The sequence below is a fragment of the Sciurus vulgaris genome (assembly GCF_902686455.1).
Source record: "Sciurus vulgaris genome assembly, chromosome: 14".
Classification (NCBI taxonomy): domain Eukaryota; kingdom Metazoa; phylum Chordata; class Mammalia; order Rodentia; family Sciuridae; genus Sciurus; species Sciurus vulgaris.
The window spans coordinates 41,428,271-41,455,645 of record NC_136475.1 but is presented as its reverse complement, the minus strand read 5'-3'; the positions used below and the strand labels follow the sequence as shown (position 1 = coordinate 41,455,645).

The window sequence follows — 27,375 nt, the reverse complement described above, 5'->3', positions numbered from 1 at the left end:
GAGCACTGGTACAAGTCCCAGATTCAAAAATCCAGAGATCTTGGAGAAGGGTGTCCCCTTTAGGCAAGAGAGAGACAGAGAGAAAAATTAGTATTTCCTCTGCTGTTTTGTTCTCTGCAACAACAACAGGTTGGATGGTGCCTGTCCACATGAGGGACTCAGTCCTCCCACACATGTGCCCATCTCCTTTGGAAACACCCTTATGGACACACCCAGAAATAATGCTTTACCATTTTTCTAGATAGTTCTTAATGCAGTCAAGTTGACCCTTAAAATTAACAGGAGGCATATGTCCCTCTCTAGCTACTAAAACAAACCTTGAAGTATTGAAGTTACTGTTTTCTTGCAGCTTTGACAGAGTTCATCTGTGAAACCATTTGGTCCTGCCAGTCTTGTGTCATGTGTGTGTGTGTGTGTGTGTGTGTGTGTGTGTGAGAGAGAGAGAGAGAGAGAGAGAGAGAGAGAGATGTTTTATCATTTAGTCCTTTGTTTACCGTCTGTTCTTGATTTTTTTTTGTATTGCATACAATTCGGCTCAGCTGCATAAAACAGAATGCACCCTAAAACCCAATAACTGAAATTTCACTGAAGCATATTCCTCACCCAGATAAAGAAGTCTGGAAGTAGCACTCCAGGCCCTGTATTGTGGCTCTGAACTGAAGCATCTTCCAGCTTTCTGCTCCATCATCCAGCATTTAGTTTCTCTCATTAGGACATTTCATGGCCTTAGGTGAGGTTGGGACAGGCTTGGCCTGACATGGACTGGTACCCATGTCCAGGGAGAAAAATGTCTGACAGAATCCAGATGTCTATAGGATGAAATGGGAAATAAACTTAACATTGCTGGTTCATTTTGTGTGCCAACTTGATTAGACCTGCATGCTCAGTCACTTGGTTAAACAGTCTAGATATTGTTGTGCAGGTATGTTGTAAATGTCAGTAACATTTACAATCAGTTGACTTGAAGTAAAGGAATTTGTCTTTTTTTGGGTGGGCCACATCCAATCAGTGAAGGTCTTAGGAGCAAAACTGTTTACCTGAGAAAAAGGAATTCTAACCTAAGAGTATAACATAGAAAAACAGATCCACATTCCAGCCTACTGATCTGACCCATAGACTTCAGATTGGCCAGCAATGGTTGTGTTAGCCAATTCCTTAATCTCCACTGCCCTCCCGTGTGGGGGTGGGGGGGGTGGGGGGGTGTATGCACATGTATGCACTATTGGTTCTGTTCTCTGACTGATATAAGTACCACACATGCTCCTGGGACTCCAGAACAGCTTCAGCCATTACTGTTTTTATTTATTTATTTATTTTTTGGTACTAAGGATGGAGCCCAAGACCTCTAGCATTCTTGTTAAGTGCTCTACCACTGAGCTACATCCCCACTCCCCATCCATTACTTTTTATGTCACGTCATTCTGAGGCCTGTTCATGCAACCCCTGGGATTCAGCTACCTTACCCCAAACCATATTGGGGTAAGGTAGCCACCTACCCTGGTTTTCAGCCTAGACTGTCTGAGTGGTTAATATTATTATACCTATGGTTTGGTTTTCTATTTGCATTAGTGCTTTAATGTATCGTTCTAAATGTAAATTGGTGTGTGTGTTGGGGAGGTCGTACTGGGAATTGAATGCAGGGCATTTTACTAACTGAGCTACTTCCCAACCCCAACCCTTTTTATTTTGAGACAGTTTTTCTAAGTTGCCCAGGCTGTTCTTGAACTTGCCCAAGCCTTTTAAGTAGGTGGGATTACAGGCATGTACCACTATACCTGTCTAAGGGTAAATATTTTATCAGTAGCCCAGATCACTTTGCTAGTTTTTTAATTTCTTTTTAGGGCAGAATATAAATAATTTTGTGGTAGATCAAATCCATTATCATTTTTTTAATTTTTATTTTTACAGACTGCATTTTGATTCATTGTACACAAATGGGGTACAACTTTTCATTACTATGGTTGTACACAATGGAGATTCACACCATTCATGTAATCATACTTAGACATAGGGTAATACTGTCTGTCTCATTCTCTATCTTTCCTTTCCCAACCTCTCCCACCCCATTTTCCTCTACACCATCCAAAGTTCCTTCATTCTTCTCTTCCCACCGCCCCCTGCCAACTCCCTTATTATGTATGGTCATCCACTTATCAGAGAAAACATTCAGCCTTTGGTTTTTTGGGCTTGGCCTATTTCACTTAGCATGATATTCTCCAACTCTATCCATTTACCAGCAAATGCCATAATTTTATTCTTCTTTATGGCTGAGTAATATTCCATTGTGTATATATACCACAGTTTCTTTATCCATTCATCAATTGAAGAGCATCTCCTTTGGTTCCACAATCCATCTTTTGTGACTTGAGCAGCTATGAACATTGATGTGGCTGTGTCACTATAGCATGCTGATTTTAAGTCCTTTGGGTATAAACCAGGGAGTGGGATAGCTGGGTCAAATGGTGGATCCATTTCAAGTTTTTTGAGGAATTTCCATACTGCTTTCCAGAGTTCCATTACCATTTTGACCACAGATCTGATTTCCATAGAGTTGAACTCATTGAGTAATACTTATACATTACTCTCTTCTTTTTAAAAAGCCATCTTCTATGAATGATGATACATGCTGATTCTTATTTTGAATTTAAAATTATTTTAAATTTTGAAATAATTTTAAACCTACAAAGTACTTATAAGAATAATACAAAATCTCTCATGTACTCTCCACCTGGATTCATATACTATTTGCATTTTGTTACATTTACTTTCTCTCCCTCTACCTACATACCTACACATACACACACATGTTGTTATTTTGCTGAACTGAGAGTAAGTTGTACATGAATGCCCCTTCATTCGTTCCTATATATTTTAACCTGTGTCTCACAAGGGCAAGACGTTCACTTACATAATCACAATGCAATGATAAAAAATCAGGAACTTCAACATTATCTAATAATAGCCCTTGTTCAAATGTCACCAATTACCCAAAAATATCCTTTATAGCATTTATTGTTTCAGTGCTGAATCAAGCATTTCATTTGATTTTCATATCTCTTAGCCTTTTAAATTCTGAACAGCCTGTCTTGTGATCTTCACATTTTGGAAGTAAATAGCCAGTTGCTTTGCAGAATGCCCTTTACATTGAGTTGTCTGGTGATTCCTAATGCTTGGATTCAGGTTATATGTTTTTGGCATGATGTGATATCATGATGTGAAACTCAGGAACTTGAGCATGCTAGGTAAGTGCTCTACCACTGAGCTATGTCCCCAGCCTTCTTGTTTTAAATAATATCACATGACCTACATCCAAACCAACCTTTTTGTCTTGCTGTAGTCACTGTGATCGGATCAACAGTGAGCAACTAACAACTCAGACCAGTGCATGTTTGGTGCAGGATTTTTGCTTAAACTAAATAAAGGGAAATTCTTTTCTGTTATTCTTATATCCCAAAGGTATAATCCTTGAGTTGCAACCATATTGAAACCATGAGGGGAGAGTCAGTTTGGGAATGAAGAAGCAGATGGAGAAAGAGAAACCAGGTCCCTGTAACATCATTGGACTGTCTCCATAAGGCACATTGGAAGCAAAACCTACGCCTTGGACTTCTTATTTATATGACCAAATAACCTTCTTGCTTAAACCAAGTTGTATAGTTATTATTATCATTTTTGTTTGGTCACAAACCAAAGAATCCCCATGATATGATTATGTATGCTACTGATTTTCTTTTTTTTTTTTTTTTTTAAGAGAAAGATCAAATATCCTGGGCATCTGAGCAGCAGAAAACAAAATGGTGATAATATTTGGACGAAAAAAGTGATTCAGAGAAAAGCTTCTATTTGTTTATGGTTTTTTTTTTGTTGTTGTTTTTTTTTTTTTTTTAGTAACAGGAATTGAACCCAGGAGCACTTAACCACTGAGCCACCTACCCAGCCCTTTTTATTTTTTATTTTGAGATAGGGTCTCACTAAGTTGCTTAGGGCCTTGCTAGGTTGCTGAGGCTTTGAACTTGTGATTCTCCTGCCTCAGCCTCCCATTGGAATTGCAGGTACGCACACCACACCCAGCGGAAAAGCTTTTTAGCCACAGATGCTTCAGATGAAGGTCTTGGGCTTCTCTGATTTAAAAGTGAGCTTTTTTCTTGGCAGAATTGCCTTTAGAAGGCTTGATTCCCAACTGATGGTGCTATTGGGAGGTGGTGGAAGCTTTAGAAGGTGGAGCCTAGTTGGAATAATTAGGTCACTGGGGGGATGTCTTTGAAGGCCATATCTTGTCTGAGTGTCCTTCCTTCTTTTTCTCTCTCCCTTTCCTGTGTGCAAAGAGGTAAGAGGCCTTCTCTGCCCCACACTCCCACCACCATGGTATTCTGCCTTATTTTAGACCGATGCAGTCAACTGACCATGACAGAAATCTCTGAAATCACATGTCAAAATAACTCTTTCTTCAAGTTGTTTATCTCAGGTGTTATGTTACAGAGATGAAAACCTGACTAACTCACTAGCTATTGGGTCTCACCAACCCAACCTGTTTCTTCCACCATTTGCTTCTGCACAGATTCCCATTAGTGTTGACTTCCTAGGTTTTGCTTGATAAAGATTCTCTGACACATCAATGTCTTTCAAGTTCACCCTGTCCTTTTCAGGGATCAGTGCTATAGGGATCAACTTTATCATAATCTTTTTTTTTTTGGAACTGGGGCTTGAACCCAGGGGTGCTTAACCACTGAGTCAGATCCCCAGCTCTCTTTTTCTTTCTTTTTTTTTTTTTTTTTTTTTTTTTTATCATTAGAGACAGGGTCTCACCGAGGTGCTAACACCTTGCTGAGTTGTAGAGACTGGCTTTGAACTCAAAATCCTCCTGCCTCAGCCTCCGAGCCACTGGGATTACAGGCATATGCCACTGCACCCAGCTTCATGATCTCATTTTATCATCTCTTTGTACAATGTGTTGACCATAAAATTAATTTATGTTATTTATGTGGGAACCTGAAAAACTTTCTCTCAGGCAGTACTGTTTCACCCTATGTACTTTGTGGAAAATGTCCTGGATGTTTTAGAATTCTGCTTTGGAATTTCAAACAGAAAAATGAAGTCACATAAATGAGTAAAAGTTTGTTTTCTATTACAACTTCTGTAATTGCCCACATAATCTAAGATCTTGCTAATTCTCCCTCTGAAAAATCCTTTTCTCTTTTCCTATTTCTACAGTCATTGGTATACTGGAGCTTGCAAGAGCCAATACTTAATTTTCAGAAAGTGGGCAAGTCAATTATTATATGGTTGACAACTTGAAATTAGTAATATTCATACTACAAAAATTAGCAAATGCTACACATCAACTGCTTCTTATCTCTACCCTGAATTGAGCTGTCCCTGATCTTTCCCTAATTTAAGTCTTCATTACCTTTTTTTTTTTTTAAGTTATAGATGGACACAATACCTTTATTTTATTTGTATATGGTGTTGGGTATCGAACCCAGTGCCTCACACATGCTAGGAAAGTGCTCTACCACTTAGCCACAACCCCAGCCCCTTCATTACCTTTTGCCTTGACTGTTACAGAATCTTACTAACCAGTATTTCTGCACTTAGACTCTTTTCATTCCAGCAAATTTTTAGAGTACTTTTGACTATTAGTAACAGAAGCCCTCATTACAAATTTTAAATATAAGAAAAAATTATTTCACTTACCAAAAAGTTCAAAGATAAGGCACTTTCAGGGAAACTCAGCAGCTCACAGACTCAAGCGCAGATTCTTTCCATTTTTCAACATTGCCCCTCTCATCCTGTTAGTATTTCCCTTAATGGCTTCAAGATGCCTGTCATGGTTCAAATATCACATCCTTTCATTTATGTTTTCACTATATACAATCTTCTAAGAGGCCAGTAAGCAGGTTTCCCCTCATGTCTCCTTTGCTAGAATCAAAACCCATACTGATTTTGTTTTGATTTTGGTACCAGGGATTGAACCCAGGGGCACTTAACCACTGAGCCACATCCCTAGCCTTTTTTTATATTTAGAGACAGGGTCTGACTGAGTTGCTTAGGGCCTCACTAAGTAGCTGAGACTGGCTTTGAACTCACAATCCTCCTGTCTCAGCCTCCCCAGCACTGGGATTACAGGCATGCTCCATGGTGCCCAGCCCACACCAGTTCTTAAGACAATCACTGACAAAGGTAATGGAATTACCATGATTGGTTCAGATCACTGTTTCCCAACCCTTTAGAATGAGCATATTACATATCAAATATTTCATAGCACTCTTCTTTTTTGAAATGAAAATCAAAGATGATATTACCTACCCACAAACAAAAAAATATAAATCACTGTAAGCCCTAACTTGAAAATAAACTGAAATAAAGATACTTATTAAAAATTAAATGTATATGCATTTTAATATATATGGCAAATTGTATTATGGATCCCAGTTATTTCCTACTCTCCCTGTATCAGAATTATACATCTCAGCCTGATGGCTTGTAACTTACAGTATCTTACTCATTTGAGATTAGGCTTGCTTTACAACTTGCTTTAGCCAATATAAGATGAAAGAAAGTGCCACATCTGAGAAAAGCTTGAAAAGCCATCAAATGACTCCAGTATTCCTCTTTCCCTTTGCCATAATAACAGTTTTATTTGGCTCTCCATATGAAAAAATTGTGGAACAGAAGCAGAACAGCAACTGATGGATAATGTGAACAACAAATATTTTTGTTGTTGTAAGTCATTGAGATTTGATAGGGGACTGCTTGTTACTGTAACAACCTACCACCTGACTAACACAATATGAAATGAGATATCCTAGTATATAAGAAAGTTGTCTGCATCTTATGCATGTTTTCAAATATGCATAGTGTTTTGTGTACTGATAAACACAGATACAAATGTGTTTTAGGAAATCATTCAGAAACCACGGTATTTCTATTAGTGCCATAATTTTCTGCAGTGGTGGTCAACTCTTAGTGAAGCTGTAAGTTTAAAAAAAAAAAAAAAAAAAAGCATACTTCAATTTGTGTGATAGTTTACATTCCTGGAAAACTAAGTATATAATAAAATTGGGCAAAATTGGTTGCTGCCAGACTCATATAATTATGAAGAAATGCTTCATCTACATGAACGTAAGTCATGAGTCTATTTATAAAAAGTTCAAAAACGGGCTGAGCACGGAGGCACACACTTGTAATTCCAGCAGCTTGGAGGCTGAGGCAGGAGGATCACAAGTTCTAGGCCAGCCTCAGCAACTTAAACAGACCCTCAGCAAATTAGCAAAATGCTGTCTCAAAATTAAAAAAAAAAAAAGAGCTAGGGATGTAGTTTAGTAGTAGTGTCCCTGGGTTCAATCCCTAGTACCAAAATAAAAGATAAAAAAAATTCAAAAATAGACAAAACATATACATGCTGTTAGAACACACATGGGTATGTGACTGGAAGAAGACACTAGGGTGTGTTCACTTTGTGAGGATTCATGAACTGTACACCAATATATATTTTTCCACCTGTATGTTCTACTAGAAGTGGATAAAAAAGTCATAAAGGGCATGGGACGAATCTTTGAGGTGTGGATTTGTCTTATGTATTAATAGGACATCAAGCATTTCTGGTCATCGTCCATGAACTATCAGTAGTGTCCCCAACTGATTATGACAACACAAAATAATTTTATCACAAATTTCTATAATTTTGAACTCCTGGGTGCCTTAAGTTTATATTAATCAAGCCTTACTCCCTGGTCTTGTGTCTTTGAAGCTCATTGACTGCCTGATACCTGAATAAAATTAGTCTTTCATTGGTCAATCTACACAGGCAGGGTAGAAGGGAATGAGGAGTAGGTGTCATAATTATTGTTGGTAGTGGCAATGGTGGAGGTGGTAGTAGTAATGGTGGTAATGGTGATGATAGTGGAGGTGGTGATAGTGGTTACAGAAGTAGTGGTAGTAATGATTGGGTAGATAATCATCTGTGTCTGCCACAGAATCTTCCACACACTCTCACGTATATCTCAGATCACTTTGTCTTCATCCTCCGAAATCTGCAGTGACTCCCAACTGTCTACAGAATAAAACACTCAACTTACCTTTCTAGGCTAATTTAAGACAGCTTTTATTTTCACTGAACCATTGCCTTTTTGCTTCACTGAACATGCTTCAGTGTCACAATGCAACGCTCCTCCTGTTAAGAAAACCCTGCTTCCATTTTTACTTCTTCATTTGAATGCTTCCTCTTCCACTAAGAAACCTGTCATAGTGTTAACTTCTCCTTTGTCTACCTGCCCTGGGTGTTTTAGTTACATCTCTCTTCAGCATTTTCTTTATACAGTTAGTTGGGAAAATATTTTGTAGCCTCCACAAACTTAACTACAGTAATAGGCTCTCACTGGGTGCTCAAAAAATGCTGTTGAATTAAACTGAAAAAGAACACAGCCAGTGAATTTCACAGAAATCAGTAACCCAATGTCCAAAATCTTTTAACTGGTTAGATCTATGGTTTTTCCTATGGTTTGGATTTTAAATGTCCCTCAAAGGTCCATGTGTTGAAGACTTGTTCCCTAGGTGGTTCTGTGTCCAGGTGGCAGAAACTTTTAATGAGGTGGGTCCTAGTGGAATGCCAAAGTGCAATGTGGGACCCCTGGCTCTTCCTCTTTTGCTTCTTGGTGCTGAGGTGAAGATGAGCAGTTTTGCTCTACCATGTGTTCACCATCTTGTGCTATCCCACTAGAGGCCCATAGCAACAGGGCCAATCAGTCATGTACTGGAACTTCTAAAATTGTGAGCCAAAATAAATCTTTTCTTTTTAATTATGTCAGGCATTTTAGTGACAGCTGACTAACACTGTTTTGTGTTTCAATGGCTTCAATTGTGAATTAATGGTGCTTCCTTCCTCTCATTGTTATAAGATTGTATTCTGGACTGGGCTTGGGAGGGAAATGACTGCCTTCCCTGAACCACAGTAAAATTCACAAGTTCACCATGCTGTGACCCTATCAATGTACAATAGAATAAACAAGAGAACAGAGTCATGGTAGCAGCTGTTTTAGTTAGCATGGCCAAGATGGAACAGGTGAGGCCAGGTGATATTTCAGTTGCAGTTCAGTATTACTTGCCTATTATGTCCAGGCTCCTTGAGGAGTTACCAAATTAATAAAAATTCTCCATTCCAGTTAACAGAGAAGGGGATATATGTGTCCAAGTGACAGCAAGGAGGTGCTGACAGGAGTTGAGAGAATGTGTTTGGCATGTCTGTCAAGTTACTCCTTTATGTAAACCACTAAGTGACTTGCTCAGCCTAGGTGCCCCCACTCTGGTCTGCTGTGGCTTGCCTGTCTCACTCAATAGATTTCAAATTTCTTGTGGACAGGGACTGGACCTTGTTTAAATTAACTGCCCTCAGGCAGTCCCTTGGGGTCAGGCAAAAATGTGGGGAAAATATCTTAAGAAATCTATCTCCCTGTCCTCCCTCCTTGGAAAAAAAACTCCACCCCTGAAATCACAGTCTGTTTTTTTGCCCAGCTGTCCCAGGTCCCTCCTTCAGAAGGCCCCTCTGGACTGGTCCCACCCCTTCCCTGCGGGTCCGGAGGGTGTCACCTACCAGGCGGGGTAGCCTGCACACGCCCTCTTCCCTCCATCCCCTCCCAACCACATTCCCACCCTTTCTGCTGATCACAGCACCGACTGTGCTCAGCCAGCACTCCCTCTATTGGTAATGCTTCAGTGGAAGGTTTTGAACTGGAGTTAAGACAAAAACGCCAGGCTGTCCCCTATGGCTCCAGTACTAATATCAAATGTTCCTTTCCACTGTCGGTTCCCTAGGTCTCGGCCCCCCGCCTTTTTTCCCCTAATTCACAAGCTTTTTGGAGATTTTCCGGCCTCGCCCAATTTCTAACATTTCATATAGAGTATTCCCCTCCTTCCTTCCCAGACTTTAAATCGTGTTTTTTAAAATTTTTTTCTGGTGTGAATCAGAGATATGAGGAATCTAGAGGGAAACAAGGCTCTAAAAGCTTATCAAAACAGATCCTCTTTTGAGAAAGAATTTTCCGGAGCTGGAGACAAATTGGGGTTAAATTTTATGTGGGTGAGCAAAAGTCAAGCAGTTATGAACCCACGAAATCTTATGGAGCAGATAAAGACCAAATTTTAAAATGGTCCTTCTAAGCCAGCCCATTCTGCGACCCCCTCCTCTCCTCTGCGGCATAACTCCACTCCAATGAATGGGACTTGCTGCAGCGGCACTGCCTATGATGCATACTCAACCAAGAGATTCAGACCACGCCTGCCATGCCACGAGGTGTTTTATTTTCATTAATCATACAAATAATTTTCTATAATATCCCAGGGCAAACCGGAGAATTTGGCAGTCTGATTGGGGGTCCCCTGAGGGACCAACAGGCCGGTGGCTTCGGCGCGGAGTGCCTGGGTTCACAGTGCAGCTTGTGGCTCGTGTCCATCTTGCAGGTGGCTCCTTCCTCCACATCACGACGAGGGTCTCGGAGATGATGGGGGTGGGGAATCCTCTAGGCTCTTAGGAAATTTCACTCCGCTTTTCCTGCTCAATGGCTGCGGAGAACGGGAAGCGAGTACTGAGGGATGAGGCACCTTGCAACCCCCACAACCGAGGCACTCTCAAACCTGGAGTGGATGAGGCACCCACGAGGTATGGGAAGAGGCTTGGGGCTAAGAGTGCTTTGTGTATCTGAAAAGGTGGCAGGGGCCGCCCAAACCCGGGGCATTGGCCGAATGGGGGAAGGGTTGGCATAGGTAGGGAGACAGCGCTGGGTGGCCGCGGACCCGGAGGCGGGGGCGCACTTACTCTCTTTGGTCGGCAGGGTGTTCTTCTCCTGCGTCTCGGTTTTCTTCAGCTTGGCCTTATCGAAGCTGGCGATTTCCCCCATGTCCGGCTTGTCTGCCATTTTCTTAAAACAATACTAGTGGGCAAACGAAGGAGTTTGGCCAAGGGCTGGGGCCAGCGCCCCCACCCCGCACTCTCCGCCGACGCCTCTCGACGTGGCACTCCCGCCCAGGCGTTCCCGGCAGCCGGGAGGCCGAGGATTTGGGCGCGTCCTGCACCCCACTCCAAGAAGCCCCAGGGCGTGGTCGGCGGGCTTTGGAGTCCCGTCAAGGAAGGGCGCCTGTTGCAGCCGCGGCAGCGACGATTCAGGGGGTTGCACCAGCCCCGACCCCACCCGGCCCGATTCCCGCCCCTGCGCAGCGCTCACCGTGGATCCTCGCTCCAAATCGAGCTCCAGATGCTCCCACTCCCGTTGCTGCAGCAAGAGACAAAAGAGTGGCGCCCGCCCCTCATCTTATATACGCCGAGCCCCGCCCCGCCCCTCGCCCGCCGCAGCAGGGGAGGCGCCGGCACCAGAGGGGCGGGGCAGCGCGGGCTGCTTGCTCCCCACCGCGCCCTCCAGGGCTGCTTGCTGGCCCGGCACCGCCCTTCCCGCGCCCGGAACCCCCAGGTCGCTGTGTTTCACTGTGGGGGAGGAGGCACTGAGCCTGTGGGTTTTCGTTTGGGGCTGCATTTCCCTTCCTCCCGGAATCGGCTGCTCAACCCGTAGGAAGGGCGTGGGGAGGGGCGGGGGAAGGGATGTGTGTGTATGTGTGTGTGCGCGCGCGTGGGCGGTAGTTGTGGATGTGCGGGAGTGCGCGGTAACTCTGCAGCAACCCTTGCTCTTAGGCGACACCCCACCCCCCATGTTGCCTCAGGTCTCTTGCCTTTGCCCCTCCAGAACCCCTTCCCTTCCCCTTTTCTTGTGGCGGGTGTTCGTTAAATGCTGTTACCAACATCTTCTGAAGGGCGGAGGTGGGAGCTGGGAGTCCCGGGAAGGCTCGCGGTGTTCCTTCTCTCGCAGGCCTCCTAGAACACTGTATGGGAGGGTGCGGCTTTCCTCCTTGAATTAACCTTGAAGATGATAGAAAATCTCATTCCTACAAACTATCTTTCTTATTAACCTGTGACAGGAGTGGTATAATGCAATTATTCAAATCTTCCTAGAAACGTATTTTCATCCTGTGCAACACCTTTAATAGTAAGTTCCATGATTTAACAGGCCAGGGGAACCACCACCATCACCACCACCATCATAATCTTCCTACCCTTTTTTTTTTTGTCTTGAACTTTCCTTTTTTCAGTGTCAAGGAGTATTGTCAAGCTCCGTTAAAGTGGGATTTTGTGGAAATATTCTAACTTCTGTTCAGTTCCTTCCTTATTTTGTCTACTTTTCTCACATTCCCTCTGTGTGCTTGAAACAGTGGGAAGAAAGCTTAGACTTATGAATTCATTATACCAAACTTCTGTGTGATATTAGGCAACTCTTTTCCTGTAAAGTAGCTAGGCATAAATGATATAAAGAACAGGCACCAAATAATATACTGTTCCATTAGAATGTCATTACCACACTTAGTGTACTGGTCAACTACATGTACAATATACTGTGTAACAAAGCACCCCAAAAACCAGGGACTTAAAATAATCACTTATTCATCCATATATCTGCAAGTCAAATGATACTTGGCTCCTAGTCATTGGTGTCTCATCCTTTGGTCTAGGGGTTAGCTACAGCTTGTTCTTCTCAGGGATAGCAAGCCGGCAAGAAGGCTATAGGACAGGATAATGTGGAAGTGTTAAAGTGTAAAAACATGTCATATCTGCTAACTTTCCACTGGCTCAGCCTGTCATCAATGGTGTGGAGTGTATTCCAGTCATGGTAGGAGAGGAAGGGGAGTGAACATTTCCTGAAAGAAAATCAAACTTCAGAGTCTGGTTTGGCAAACAAATATAAAAGCAGACTTCAAGGTGGATTAAGGAAATAAAAGTTTATTTTCTACTTATGCAGCAACATTCTATGTTAATTTTCTGGTCAAGGCACTTTGTTCTGTGTAGTGACTCAGGCTCCCAGGCCCCTTCTTTCTTGTTACTATGCCCTCCTAAGTCCTAGAAGTCTACTCCATCCAGCTAGTGTATGAGGAAGGAGAAAAGGATAAAGGACTGTTGCTCCTTACTTCTTGTCTTCTCAAAAAAGATTTCAGTCCACAGGTTTATATAGAAAAATATAAAAATATTTAGTGAAATGGAAGTAAGCCCTGAGATACTTGAAGCAGGACACTTCCAAGAGAGGTAAATGACCTGGGGTTTTCTGTGTGGCTCATTTTTATATTGGTCTGGAAACCTCCTTCCTCATATATTATGTAGTTAGAGTAGTTACCATGGTTTCTCAGGAAGGCTTAGTGTCTTGGTGCTCTATGCCTGCCTCAAAGTTGGAATTTCCCTAAGGGTGTTTATATCCTTTTTTTTGGCCAGAGCTTGGTCACATGATTTTACAAAACTGCAAGGGAGGATGGGAAATGTAAAAAAAAGAAAGCAATGTTGAACTTGAAGCAGTCTTTGCTGTCCACCATTGAAGAATTCACTAAACTTGAACTTAAAAATAAAATCTAGAGATTACTACTTTTTGGAGGGTTTCACTGACACTTGATTACTTTCAGAAGTAATGCCTTCCTGGGTATGGAAAAATTCAATCATCCCAATTTGGGCCCATGGTGAACTTCAATTCCAATTTCCCTCTATTTAGGAAACAAAGGAATCTATTTCTCCTAAATATAGCTATGGAGACAAACATTTGGAGAAAGAGCAAGCATGCAAAAAAGGAGTTCTAAGTGAACTTGCTGACCTACTGTATTCTGTTCAGTGCAGCTCTGTGACCCATCTCTATAAAGTAGCCAGCCTCTTTAGCATTCACTGCTCAAGAACAATGATCAGATCTATTAGTCTCATATAATCCTATGGACAGTAATTTTAAAACATTTGCATTCTTTGACACCTCTCCTACCTTTTCTCAAGTATAATTTGGCCATAGTGACTTTCTTCTAAGGAAGAAAATATGACAGAAATGATGCTTTGTGAATTAAAGGGATATGAATAGGAAAATAAGAGCTCAAATTAGCTCTTTGGCAATGACATGATCCTATAAAAGACCAAACAATTCCACCAGAAGACTTCTAAAGCTCATAAATGGATTCAGCAAAGTACCAGGATACAAAATCCACACCCACAAATCATTTGCATTCCTATACTCCAATGATGTATCTGCTGAAAAAGAAATTAGGAAAACTACCCATTCACAATAGCCTAAAAAAAAAAAAAAAAAAAAAAAGACAACTTGGAAATCAGTCTAACAAAAGAAGCGAAGGACCTCCAAAATGAAAACTATAGAACACTGAAGAAAGAAATAGAAGACCTTAGAAGTAGAAAGCCCTCCTGTGTTCTTGGATAGGTAGAATTAGTATTGCCAAAAAGGCCATACTACCAAAAGCACTGTACAGATTCAATGCAAATACCCATAAAAATTCCAATGATGTTCTTCACAAAAAAATAGAAAAAGTAGTCATGAAATTCATTTGGAAAAATAATAGACCCAGAATAGCCAAAGCAATTTGTAGTGAGAAAAGTGAAGTAGGAAGCATCACAATCCCAGACATTAAATTGTACTAGAGAGCTATAGTGACAAAAACAGCATGGTATTGGCACCAAAACAGGCAAGGAGGCCAATGGAACAGAATAGAAGACACAGACAAGCCCACATCAATACAGTTATCTCATACTAGACAAAGGTGCGTGCCAAAAACATACATTGGAGAAAAGATAGCCTTTTCAACAAATAGTGCTGGGAAAAATGGAAATCCATATGTAGTAGAATGAAATTTAACTCCTATCTTTCACCCTGTATAAAACAACTCAGAGTGGATCAAAGACTGAGAAATTAGACCAGAAATCCTGCACATGCTAGAAGAAAATGTAGGCCTAACACACCATCATGTCAGTTCAGGAACTGACTTCCTGAACAAGATTCCTAAAGTGTAAGAAGTAAAATAAAAAAATCAATAAATGGGATGGCATCAAATTAAAAAGGAAACAATCAAGAGATTGAAGAAAGAGCCTACAGAATGGAAGAAAATCTTTGTCACCTGCTCCTTAGATAGGCTATTAATATCCAGGATATACAAAGAACTCTAAACACATAACACCAAAAAAGAAAAAAAAAGAAATCAAATCAAAAAGTGGGCAAAGGAACAGAACAGACATTTCTCAAAAGAAGAAATACAAATAGTCAACAAATATATGAAAAAATGTTCAACATCTCTAGCAATTAAAGAAATACAAATTAAAACTACACTGAAATTTCATCTCACTAGAATCAGAATGGCAATTATGAAGAATCCAGGTAACAATCAGTGTTGGTGAGGATGTGGGGAAAAGGTTACACTCATACATTTTTGGATGGACTGCAAATTGGTGCAGCCCCTCTGGAAAGTAGTATGGAGATTCCTCAAAAAACTAGGACTGGAACTACAATATGACCTAGTTATCCCACTTCTCAGTATATATCCAAAGGATTTAAAATTAGCATTCTGCAGTGGTGCAACCACATTAATGTTTATAGTAGCACAATTCACAATAGCCAAGCTATGGAGTCAACCCAGGTGCCCTGAGTAAGAAATGTGATATATACACACAATGGAGTGTTACTCAGCTCTAAAGAACAACAACTTTATGACATTTTCCAGTGAATGGATGGATGGATCTGAAGATTATCATGCTAAGTGAAATAAATTAGACACAAAAAGCCAAAGGTAGAATTTTTCTCTGATATGAGGAAGCTAATCCAAAATAAGGAGGGGAAGTAAAAAAGAAAATCAGTGGAGTAGACAAAGGTGAATGAAGGGACTGAAGGAGAGATGGGATAGGGAGAGACAGTGGAATTAATCTGACCTAATTTTCCTGTGTACAAATATGAATATACCTCAATGAATCTCACCTTCATGTACATCCACAAGACACTAATTAAAAAATATAAGTAAATAGCAGAAAGATCAGAGTAGAGAGAAGGGAACAAGGAGTGGGAGGAAGGAAGGGGAAGGGAAAATACTGGGCACTTATTTAGAACAAATTGTATTCCATGCTTTTATATTTATGTCAAAATGAATTCTATTGTGTATAACTAAAAAGAACCAATAAAATTTTTTTAAAAAATAAATGATGCTTTATGACTTATGAAGTCGTGTCATCAAAGACCACATAGTTCTGCATGACTCTCTCAGTTTGCCTCCAGGCTCTGAGGAAACCAAGCATCTACAAGGAAAAGTCACATGTCAGCATTCCACTGAGCAAAGCAGAGACAAGCTGTCCCTGACCAAACTGTAGACTCATGAGCAAGATTAATCCTATTGTAATTGTTTTAAGAGTGTTTCAGCATGTTTTGTTACATAGCTGCAGATGAATGGAATGCCCACCAGACAGAAAAATCCTAACCTGATGGTGCTAAGGCTGCAGGTCCCACCTGAAGATTTTTCCTAAATAGTCTCCATAACTCTCATCTATACTAAAATAAATGTTTACTAAATATATACAAAGTATCTGGCAGTATTCTAGGTGTGGAAGGTATAATAAGACTCAGATGTCATAGATGAATGACTGTCAATCAACAGTGTTTATCACTTGAACTTACTTATGGCTTGGGGTGGGTCCCATTCCAATGACAACATTTTAGCCTGCTGCTCAGAACAGACTGTATGCTGTTCACAAATGATATAGAGAAAACTGAATCACTCACCTCCAATACATGTCCATTTTCTTTGTTGAAAAGGATGCTCTGGGAAATGTAGAACTAATGAGAGCCTGGTGTATGTGGGGGGTTTGAGAGGAGCCTTTGGAGATTGGCATGTGGCTTCATCCCTCAGATTTGTTCCATTTGACATTATTATCAAATTGGAATGGAGATGTAGATAGAATGTGCTGATTACATTGCAAAAGACACAATCTGGAAGTTCCAAAGCCAGCTGGATCCAGTGGAGAAATGGATAAAATGTGATCAGATGAACCCAATGAGGATAGATATAGAGTCTTCTTATCGTAAATATCAGTGCTATCAGTACAAGGAGATATGATGCACATGGTTAACTTTCAAATGGCTGTGAGATTTACAACTGTGTGGATAGGAAGAAAGAATTCAGACCACGTATAATGGATTTAAGGAAGTCATTTACTCTTGCATTTGTCCTTTGTCTATGCTGATGCACATCTTGGTAGAGATATTTGCCTTGTGCACCTTCTTCCTTCATTTGAAAACCTGCTTAGGTATTCCTCTCCTCAGAGAACACTTAGAGAGTAACACCCTTGTCGTTCTTTATCCTTTTACTGTGTGTCATTTTTCTTCATAGAATCTACCTCTAACCAATCAATATATAACCAAACATGCTATATTTTCTTTTCACTGTTTCTCTATTCTGCAACAAGAAATGAGAGACCTCATCCATCTTGTTTACCACTATAGCCCTAGCACCAAATGCAATGCCTGACATATACAAAATGATCAATCAGTGTACTTTGAACTAATGCATAAATATATTAATCAAAGCAGAACGATCTATTTGGGGGAAGTGATGAGTTCTCTGTCACTGGAGACATTCAATGAGAAAGGATAGTCAAGTATTTGGACTACTACAGAGATGATTCATATGTGGGACTGGAATAGGCTCATAAATACCAGAACATCATCTTCCTAGATGACTTTCCTTGTCTTTCTATTGTTGCTATTCCATTTGTGAAACAGTTTCCTTTTGAGTGTCAGTTTTGCCAGCCTGAAAATAGCTGTGTGACTTTCACATAAAGGAGGCTTGGGAAACAAGGAAATCAGAATGTGACCTCTCTGTTTTCCACAACATCAAAATGCTGGGGTTTTGTTTGTTTTTGTTTTGGTAGATCACATAGTTAAGGGCTTTTCTAAGATAAAATTGTGATGAAACTAAAGTGGTCCCCTGAGGTGCAGCCTCAATAGTGATTGTTCTGTTCTGCAGACGTGTGTATTAACAGTTTCTTAGTAGCCCAAGAGGCTAAGGGCCACAGTGTGAGTGAGAATACTGACAAAGTTTTTCACATCTGCCACTAGAATAGCAATAATAATGCAACTAACATTATGGAGCAGTTTTGAGGCTCCAGATTGTGTGTTAAGGACCCTGCATTTATTTTCTCACTTAATCCTCACCAAAATAGTAGGATAAGGCACAGTTTTTAACTTCTGCTTTACAGTGTAGGAACCTGAGACGTGGTCAAGTCACACAACTAGTAATTGGCATTGCTGGGACTCGAATCCAGGTTTGGCTGATCCTGAAGCTGGGAGGATTTTGTTTGTTTGTTTTTGATTTTGTTTTAACCACCACCATTGCCTAGATCTCGCAGGAGAGTTTGCAGACTGGCAGTCTGGATCTAGCTAATATGTATGTTTTGTTTGGCCACATTAAATTTAACAAACAAACAAAAAAAAAAACTTTATTTAATACTCAAACATTGAAAATTTTACACACTGAAGATCTAGTAGCACTGAGTCTATAGTTTCTTGTGACATCATCTTGATTAGCAGCTGCCCCTCTTCACTTTACTGGTTTCGCCACCATTTCCTAATGTCTTCTCAGCATGGAAAGCGGTGTCAACTGCCACTTATATTTGGGCCTGTGTTCTGCTTACTATAGCAATAGTTCTGTGCCTCAGTCTCTATCTGTGGGAACTAACCTTCAAGATGGCTTCTGGTGAGTCCTATCTCCCTGTGTAGTCCCCCACTGCATTTCATCATGGTGGCACTATGCAACTAGTGACATATGGCAGAAGGGTATGCCATTTCTGAGACTAATGTCCTTTATGGTACTGGCTGCATATTCTCTCCATCCACCTGTCTGTCTGTCTGTCTGTCTCTGATATCTCATTTTTGGGGAAGCCAGTTGCCATGTTGTGAGCAACCCTATGGAGAGGCCCAACAAGCTCAACATGAGTAAGCTAGGAAGTGGGTGCTCCAAGTCTAGTCAAGATTTCAGATATTTGGCTGCAAGTCCATTGCAATGTCCTGAAAGACCCCAAGCCAGAAATCATTTAAATAAACTGTTCCCAGAAACTGTGAAGTGATATATCTTCGTTGTTTTATGTTGCTACACTTTGGGGTTATTTGTTATTCAGTGATAGATAAACTAATTCACTTTTAAAAGTAGGAAGAAAACACATAGAAACAGAAAGTAGAACATTTGTTCCCAGCAGCTGAGTGAAGGGAAAATGGATAATGGGGAGTTCTTTTTATTTTTTGGTAGAATCTAGGGCCTTTCCATGCATTCTACCACTGAGCTACACCCTGAACCCAGAGAGAGTTCTTATTTAATGGCATAAAATTTCAGTATGAGTTGAGGAAGTTCTAGTGATGGAAAGTGTGAGGTTACCCAATAATGTGAATATACTTACTACCACTGAACTGTATACTTAAGGATGGTTAGATGGTAGAATTTATGTTATGCATATTTAACCACAGAAAAGAAAAACAGTGGGAAAATGTGGGGAGAAAAGATAGATCAAGAGTATTGGGTGACTCAAGAAAAATGAGAAAGAGCATATTTATTTGTGGAAATAAAGGAACTTTGGTATGTAGGTAATTTGAATGACAACGTTCATAATGAACCAGGGTGGGAATAACTTCTTCCCATGTCTACCTGGCCCTTACTGGTCTTTGAGTCAGCCAATCTTGCTGTAGAGCAGTGGTTTTCAAACTATTTTTGACCCAAAGACTACCCTTACCTCTAAGAAGTACATTCCATACTTTTCACATTGTGACTGAAACACACAGGAACACATATGGCAAAGTTTCTCTAGAACAATAAATACCAAGCCTTACTGTGAGTGAGACTCTCTGACCTTTTGTGTTCTTTTTTAATTTTAAGGTTTTTATTTTGAAATAATTATAGATTCACAGGAATTATGAAGGTAGTACTCTTTTTTTTTTTTTTTTCTCCCTGGTGCTGGGGATTAAACCCAGGGCCTTGTGCTTTCAGGGCAAGCACTCTACCAACTGAGCTATTTCCCCAGCCCAAGGTAATACTTCTGATGTCCCCTGTACTCTTCTCCCCATTCTTTGTAGTGGGAACAACTACAAAGCAATATTAAAACCAGGAATTGACATTGTTGCAATCTGTAGACTTTTTATTTTTTTGGCAGATTTCACCAGTTTTTACATGTACTCATTTGTAGGTGTGTGTAGTTCTATGCCACTTCATCACACGTATAATGTCGTATAACAACCACCAAAATTCAGTTACAGACCTATTTCATCACCTCTACAAAAGTCCCTTCTATAGCTCTTTTTAGTCACATCCCCATTCCCCAATGATAACATCTGACAACCGATCTGTTCTTCATCTTCCTTTCAAGAACATTATACAAAAGGAAACAATCAATATATATCCTTTTGAGATTGGCTTAACGTAATGCCCTTTGAGATCCATTTAAGTTATCGAATGCATCAATAATTCATTCATTTTTATTTGAGTAGTGTTTGTGGTATGAATGTACCACTTTTGGTAGTTTCCAGTTTTTGGCTATTAGAAATAAAACCATAATGAACCATTGTATACTTTTATTTGTTTGCATAGATAGGTTTTCCTTTCTTAGGATAAATGCTAGGGGGATAATTACTGGGTCATATCGTAAGGGTATGTTTTATTACAGATTGCCAAACAACTTTGCAGAGTGATTGTGGTTGTACCATTTTACATTCCCACGAGTAAATCTGTCCTTATCAGTGTTTGGTATTATCTTTGTTTTAATTGTGGTTGTTCTAATGGGGGGAAATAATGTTTCATCACTTTTTTTTATAAATACTGGGGTTGGAACTCAGGGGTGCTTTAAGATTGAGCTACATCCCCAGCCCCCTTTTTTCTTGATTTTGAGACAGGACCTTTCTAAGTTGCTGATGTTGGCCTCAAACTTGTGATCTTTCTGTCTCAGTCTCCCAAATTGATGGCATTATATGCATATGTCACCATGGCTTTAATATAACTTATTATGGTTTTAATTTGAATTTTCCTAGTGGCTGCCAGTGTTGAACTATCCTTTCCATTTCATATTTCATTTAAAATATAGATTGTGACCTGCAAATTTGATTTTATTATCTACTACTTGGTTGTGACCAGCAGTTCAAACCCTGCTGTTGTGAGATCATCATTTCAAACAATGCCTTAGTATTGACTATTCAGAAATTGTCCCTTTAACTCTAAATTCTTCTTTTATTTGCACAAGACAGATACTTCTGAAATTTTATATGTAATTCAGAAGTTCTCTGGGGTTAGACTATCTAGCCAAGAATGATTCCAGCTCCTGTTGAAGTTTTCCCATGATTTCTCTGAATTTTCAGGAATATTTAGTTCTTATTGTTAATTTTGATTTCTTTGGGCTTTGTGTCTCCGATGAAAGTACATCTAATCATAGTAATCAAAGAAACTATGTAAGGCTGTTGTGTGCAGCATAACTTTTACCAGATATTTATAGATTAAGGGGAAAAGCAAACATTTTTAATGATGCATCCTTGATCTTGAAAGTACTTCTTGTGCTTTGGGGGACCCAGATAGTCCCAAAGTTGCAGTATTTCATTATCTCCTTTTCTCTCCTTTCTGATTCTCTCCTTCCTCTCTTAATTCTTCCTTTTGAGAAATAACTCCCTTCTCTAGGAGAACAATGCACTTGTTCTTTGCTAGCTTGGTTCTTGCCGAAGAAGTTTCGAGCCTCCCTTCATACTACAAGCAAGGAATTGAGGTATTTCCCAATAACAGTTCCTTTCTTCAGTGCAATTTTGGTGTTAGCTGTCAGGATAATATTATTTTTACTTTTTCATAGAAATATTCTGGCATTTTTTCCTTTCTCATAAATGTTAAAGAAATATTTTTTTTCTTTTCTGAATAAACATCACTCTCCTTCTCCATTGTATATTTCTCAATGGAAAGTCTCCAGGTCTTGGATTTTTGCTTTCCTCTCACCTGTGTGAAGTTGGTTCTCAACACAGTGCTTGCCAATGGTGACTTGTTCCTGTATTTTCTACATGCTCTAAGTTGATAAAAATTATTTGGAAAATCACTTTGTTAAAATGTGTCTCCTGAAAAGCAGAAGAGTATTTGTTCCCAGAGTTGTGAAATTTCAATCTCTGTCATAGTCTTAGCCAATGAAGAAGTAGAGGGCACAGTTGGAATCAGGAATTGAAAAATAAAAGAACCATCAAAAGAATGAGAACATGTACCCTCATTCTTTACTTATTCTGCCAAAATTTTTCTATAACTATACCCACCCTGGAGTGATATAGAGATGAATAAGCTGTGATTTCTATCCTCAAGGACTTGTACAATCTGGTGGAGCATACAGACCTGAAAAATCAACCTAAAATATTCATGGAGATGAGTCATACCTGTTGGGCTCTTATGATTTCCTAACCCACGGAAGTCATGAAATATTGTATATGATTGCTGTAGTTTTAAGCCACTAACTTTTGGGGGTGTAAAAAAGTCAGAATCACTGCAACATTCAGTGAAAATTCTCTCTCCTATGTCAAATCTCCAGTCCTCCCATTTCCCTCCCTAGAAGCAATCTATTACCAGCTCATGTACACACTTTAAGAGATACTAGCATATACACATACAAGCACAATAGATACAGGCATACATGTATACATACATACATAGTATCCCATCCCATCCATCCCATCCCCCACCCCTGTGCTGGAAATTGAACCCAAAGCCTTGCATATGTTAGGCAAGTGATCTTCCACTGAGCTACTTCCTTACCCTTTTTATTTTTTTTATTTTTTAAAAAAATTAAGACAGGTTCTCACTAAGTTGCCCAAGCTGTCTTTGAACTTGAAATCCCCTGCCTCAGCCTCCTGAATTGCTGGGATTACAGGCCTGTGTCACTATTCCAGCTACATATTTTTTAAATTTGTTTTTACAAATCACAGTATATTACTGAACTTCACTTTACCTCCTTAATATATCTTGGAGATTGTATCATATCAGAGCAAATGATGCACACACTAGTGTTCATAGATAACTGTATATACAATATTACTATGTGTTCACTGTTACCATAAGCACTTACCTATATTGACTCTTTAAATCTCACAACAGTCCTATGAGCAAAGTCCTAGTACCTCCTTATTTACAGGATGAAGAAATTGAGACAAAAGGAGATCAAAAACTAAGATGACACATCTATTAAGTAGTAGTGGCAGGATCTGAACCCTAGCAATTGGTCTCCAAGTTCACTGTTTTTCTTATAAAAAGTTGTGTGTGATATCCTATTTGATAGATATACCCTGGGTTATATAATGAATATCAAATTGGTCTGCATTTACCTTTTTTAAAGCAATTTACTATAAATTACTACCCCTAACATTTTCATGTGACCAGAGACTCACATGATACATGCATAAATATTTAGTTTATAAAGCAAGTTAACATGCTGTTTAATAAAGAATATTCTATCTTTCTGCATGGCGAATGAAATTTCTAACAGAATGTTTAAAATTGGAAAAATATTGGCTTTTATATTGTTGTGGAAACTATAAGACGGCACTCGGAAAGTAGGAGAAACCAAACTTTATTTTATACTGGTGGTTCCAGAGATTGGCATTCCAAAATTTTGAGTTCTGATCCACAGTTTCTCACATTATTTATAGGTTATTTGACATCATCTTAGACCAATCCTATCTTTGGGGCTTTTTTTCTCTTTTTTTAAAAAAATTCCTAATCTGTGCGGTTGAAGACCTGTGCAGGGTCTCTAACATTAAGCATGCTCACAGAACAGATAAGAAGAAACAGCTCTTTTCACAGACATCTATTACATTTCAGGAGGAAGTAATCAGACTGTTAGGGCAGTTATTGACAATGCAAAAGGTAGGGACCCATGGTTAATTAGGTTTCCTGGAGAAAACCTAAGAGAGGGAAGGAGAACTGACCCCTTCCCCAGGCACTGACTCTTAGCATAACGTTTTTGTAATTTCATTTCACTACCAGGTCTGGTTTTGCCATCACAATATGAGTAAGAGTGGGCAAACTATCACAGATGACTGAATTTGATGTGTTATGCAGGTCTGAGTGTTCTGTTAGTGGGCTGGAGATGTTTGAAAGAACAAGAAAGTAAAGATGCATATAATTCATAAATTATTAGAAACTTATTCTGTAATATTTTTGCTTTCACTTAAGCATAATTACTAATTGTATCATCAAGATTTTCACATAACTTGTATTCTGTAACCATCTAAAAGATTAAAAATAAAATGTAATGTTCAAAGTGTACAATATCTTATTATTTGTGATAGTTATTCTCTATAAAATTTCTGTAAACATTGAATTAGTGAATACAGAACCATAACTCCTAGGGGAAATACAGAATAAAGTTCCTGCGTGCGTCTGGGTGCATTTTCATAAACTCTTCAATAATAACCTTGTTTTATGTGTTTTTCTGTTCAAAGACACCTTATATAATATATATAATTGAGTCATTAATAATGAATCATATGACCAACAGCATACATCTGAATGAAGCTTGTCTAACACACATATTTTCTCTGTAAGGTACATTGTAGTTTCCTGAGTTTATAAACACTGGACAGCATTTCATCAGTACACTCCTGCACCTGTTTTATTTTGTTTTGTTTTGTTTTCCAGAGCTAGGGGTTGAGCCCGGGCCCTTTGGTATGCTAGGCAAGCTCTCTAAGCTACAACCTTAGCCCCTTAGAGACCATTTTATACATCAAAATCACCAATGTGCATCAAATGTGGAAAATGGGGCATTAAATTGATCTAGAAAATGATGCTTGTTTGTAGTCTGAGAGCTAACCTAAGAAGACAGAGCATTAAGTTTTTAGCCTCACTTGGGAACACACACTTTGGGCAATTCAATTTTTTTACATTCTATTTATGTCCCCAAATGATGGTATAAGCACCTAGAGTATTGATTTTAGGGTTACAAATAAATTTTAGCAAGTAGTTTAATTTGCAAATACAGAATTCACAAATGATGAGTAATAATCTTAATAACTCTAGTGTTATTAAGAAGGTGAATTCAGTTATATAAAAAAGAGCTAAAATTTCATGTTAAAATTATTTTCTTCTAAAACATTAACACTGTCTAGTATTCTAAACCAAAATATGAGTAATTTTAAATGAAATATTTCATTAAAAACGTTGTAGATGTACCAGGTATCGTGACACATGCCTGTAATCCTTCCCAGCTTACTCAGGAGGCTGACGCATGAGGATCACAAATTAAAGGCCAGCCTAGACAATTTAACAAGACCCTGTCTCCAAATAAAATGAAAAGGGCTGAGGATGTAACTCAGGGTTAGAGAACTTGCCTAGTATGTGTGAGACCTGGGTTCAATCCCCAAGACTTAAAAAAAAATTGCAGCTGAAAGTAAGTTCAATTAATCATTTTATGAAACTATTTGCAATTCTAGCCTTCAGTATTCATTTTGTGGCCAATGTGAAGAATTTATTTCACTTCACATGTGCTGTGTCCAGACTGACATGCATGCAGATTTAAGAATAATATGAGCTATTCACTACAGCAAAATATTACTCAGTTCTCATATACAACTGTGGGAAAACTGCTAATTCCTAATTCACGAGTCACTCCTGCAGTCCCTGGGCTAATTTTTATGACCACAAAAAAGAATAGAAAAAGGAGGAAGAAAATAGATACCCGGCACCACTAGAAGAATTTATGAGAGAAAAGGATGGCATGGAGAAAAAGTTCTTAGGTAAGTGCTTCCATCTTTCCAGTCATCCCTAAATACAGAAGCTTTAGTGATTGCAGTGGCACCCCCACAAACCAATCTGGTACTGAGATGCAGTCACTCTGCTACCAAGCTGCAGAACAGGGAAGCCTTGCCTAGGGCCTGCATATTGCTTCTGGGTGGGGAAGGGCATCCTCCACAGTGCAGCCCCTCTTGCCTAGGCCTAAGAGTGATGTCCTTACAAACAACGCTGCAGTAAATTGAAACAAAGAACTAAGAAACTAAGCCAACAAAACCTATGCAAGTAATGGTCGGAAGCATTTTACTTTCTTTCATTTTTTTAAAATCAAAATCAAATGTTTATACTGGTGGGATTTTTTCCCCATTTTTAGTTCCAGTTGTTTTCCATTTACCTATAGTTGCCCCAAATAATATGTGCAGACATACACTTCAGTAACATGTTGCTAACTTTTCAATTAAAAAAAAATGTTTGGCTGGATTTGGTGGCACATGCCTTTTATCTCAGTTACTTGGGAAGCAAAAGGGGATGGATAGCAAGTTCAAGGCCAGCCTGGGTATTTCTCAAAATAGAAAATAAAAAAGCCCAGGAGTATATCTAAGTGGTGAAGTTCCCCTTTGTTCAATTCCCAGTACCACAGGAAAAAAAAAAAAAAAAAAGAAGTTCAGAATAGCATGCAGTTTGATCAGTGAATTAGTCAACTGTGCTGGTGTTCATGAAAATAATTTTAAGATTTCAGAATTTTTTAAAAAATTCCAGAATTTTGTTTTGAGAAATTGATACTTACCTCTGCCACATGAATTCTAAAAAAATGCCATATTTTTCCTTAAGGCAATGCGTGACTATGTTGTTTTCAATAATATGCACATCAATCGCTTCATAAAACATTGCTTTTTCTCTAAATTGATAAATTTTCTGATTTTAAACAAAAATACAATCATCTGTAACTTGCAGAAATCAGATTGTAACAGAACTGTTAATGTGAAAAATAAACTTCTATGGATTTAATTATCTGTCAGCCTCATTTAATTACTCAAAAAGTTGCTTAGAGGAAATGTACAGAATTCAACAGAAAGCTATCCTGATTTATAAAGAAAACAAATGGTGAGAAGACAGATTCAAAAGGTTAGAAAATAGCAAGAAGCTAAATGTAAGAGAATCCTGCATGAACCGTAGAAACCTCTGAATTCTTTCCAAATAGCCAAGGAGATTCTTCTGACTAGAAATGTATTGCATTGGTAGAATAAAATCTAATTTGTTTATATTGCTTTAATATGATTACATTTGAAATATTTCATTTATGAGCAATGGTAGCCAAAACCTATACAAAGAAGCCTCAGATTAGGAGAGGCTAAAGCCACATTCCATTACACAAATGTATATTTCTTGGCTTGGTTCCTAGAGCTATGTGGGTGCAAACTGGAGGAAGCTTGCAGAGATCTGCCAGGAGCAACCCCCCCGCAACTTTTTTTTTAATTGATACAAGGAACCACCTGCAGATGGTTGCAAGGTTACGGGAAGTCACTGATGGTATTCCTATTAACATACTTTGGGTCTCTGGTGCTGACTTCACTTCCTCTTTTTTTTTTTCCATATCTTTTTTTTTTTTTTTTATTGTAGACAAATGGGGTACATCTCGTTCCTCTGTACATGAAGTAGAGGAATACCATTTGTGTAATCATACATTTACATAGGGTAATGGTGTTTGATTCATTCTGTTATTTTTGGTTCCCCCCATCCCTCCCACCCCTCTTTTCCCTCTATACA

The 27,375-nt window shown here is 39.2% G+C and overlaps 1 protein-coding gene and 1 pseudogene across 2 annotated transcripts in view; one reads left to right on the top strand and one right to left on the bottom strand.

Moving 5' to 3' along the window:
- The window catches only part of LOC306643514 (metalloprotease TIKI1-like), a 123,375-nt pseudogene that overhangs the window by 46,409 nt on the left and 49,591 nt on the right, over positions 1–27,375 (top strand). The window lies entirely within an intron of this gene.
- TMSB10 (thymosin beta 10) lies at positions 10,275–11,371 on the bottom strand. Its single transcript, XM_079109749.1, has 3 exons — positions 11,217–11,371; positions 10,811–10,925; positions 10,275–10,557 (listed from the first exon to the last, which is right to left on the bottom strand). The coding sequence occupies exons 2-3, from the start codon at positions 10,908–10,910 to the stop codon at positions 10,523–10,525; spliced, it is 135 nt and encodes a 44-aa protein (XP_078965875.1). The 5' UTR covers positions 10,911–10,925; positions 11,217–11,371; the 3' UTR covers positions 10,275–10,522.

Excerpts from the sequence above, each read along its gene's own strand:
- TMSB10 (XM_079109749.1), bottom strand. The coding sequence starts at position 10,910 with ATGGCAGACAAGCCGGACATGGGGGAAATCGCCAGCTTCGATAAGGCC. Across the intron at positions 10,558-10,810 it reads CACCCTGCCGACCAAAGAGA|CCATTGAGCAGGAAAAGCGG; the intron begins GTAAGTGCGCCC and ends CGTTCTCCGCAG.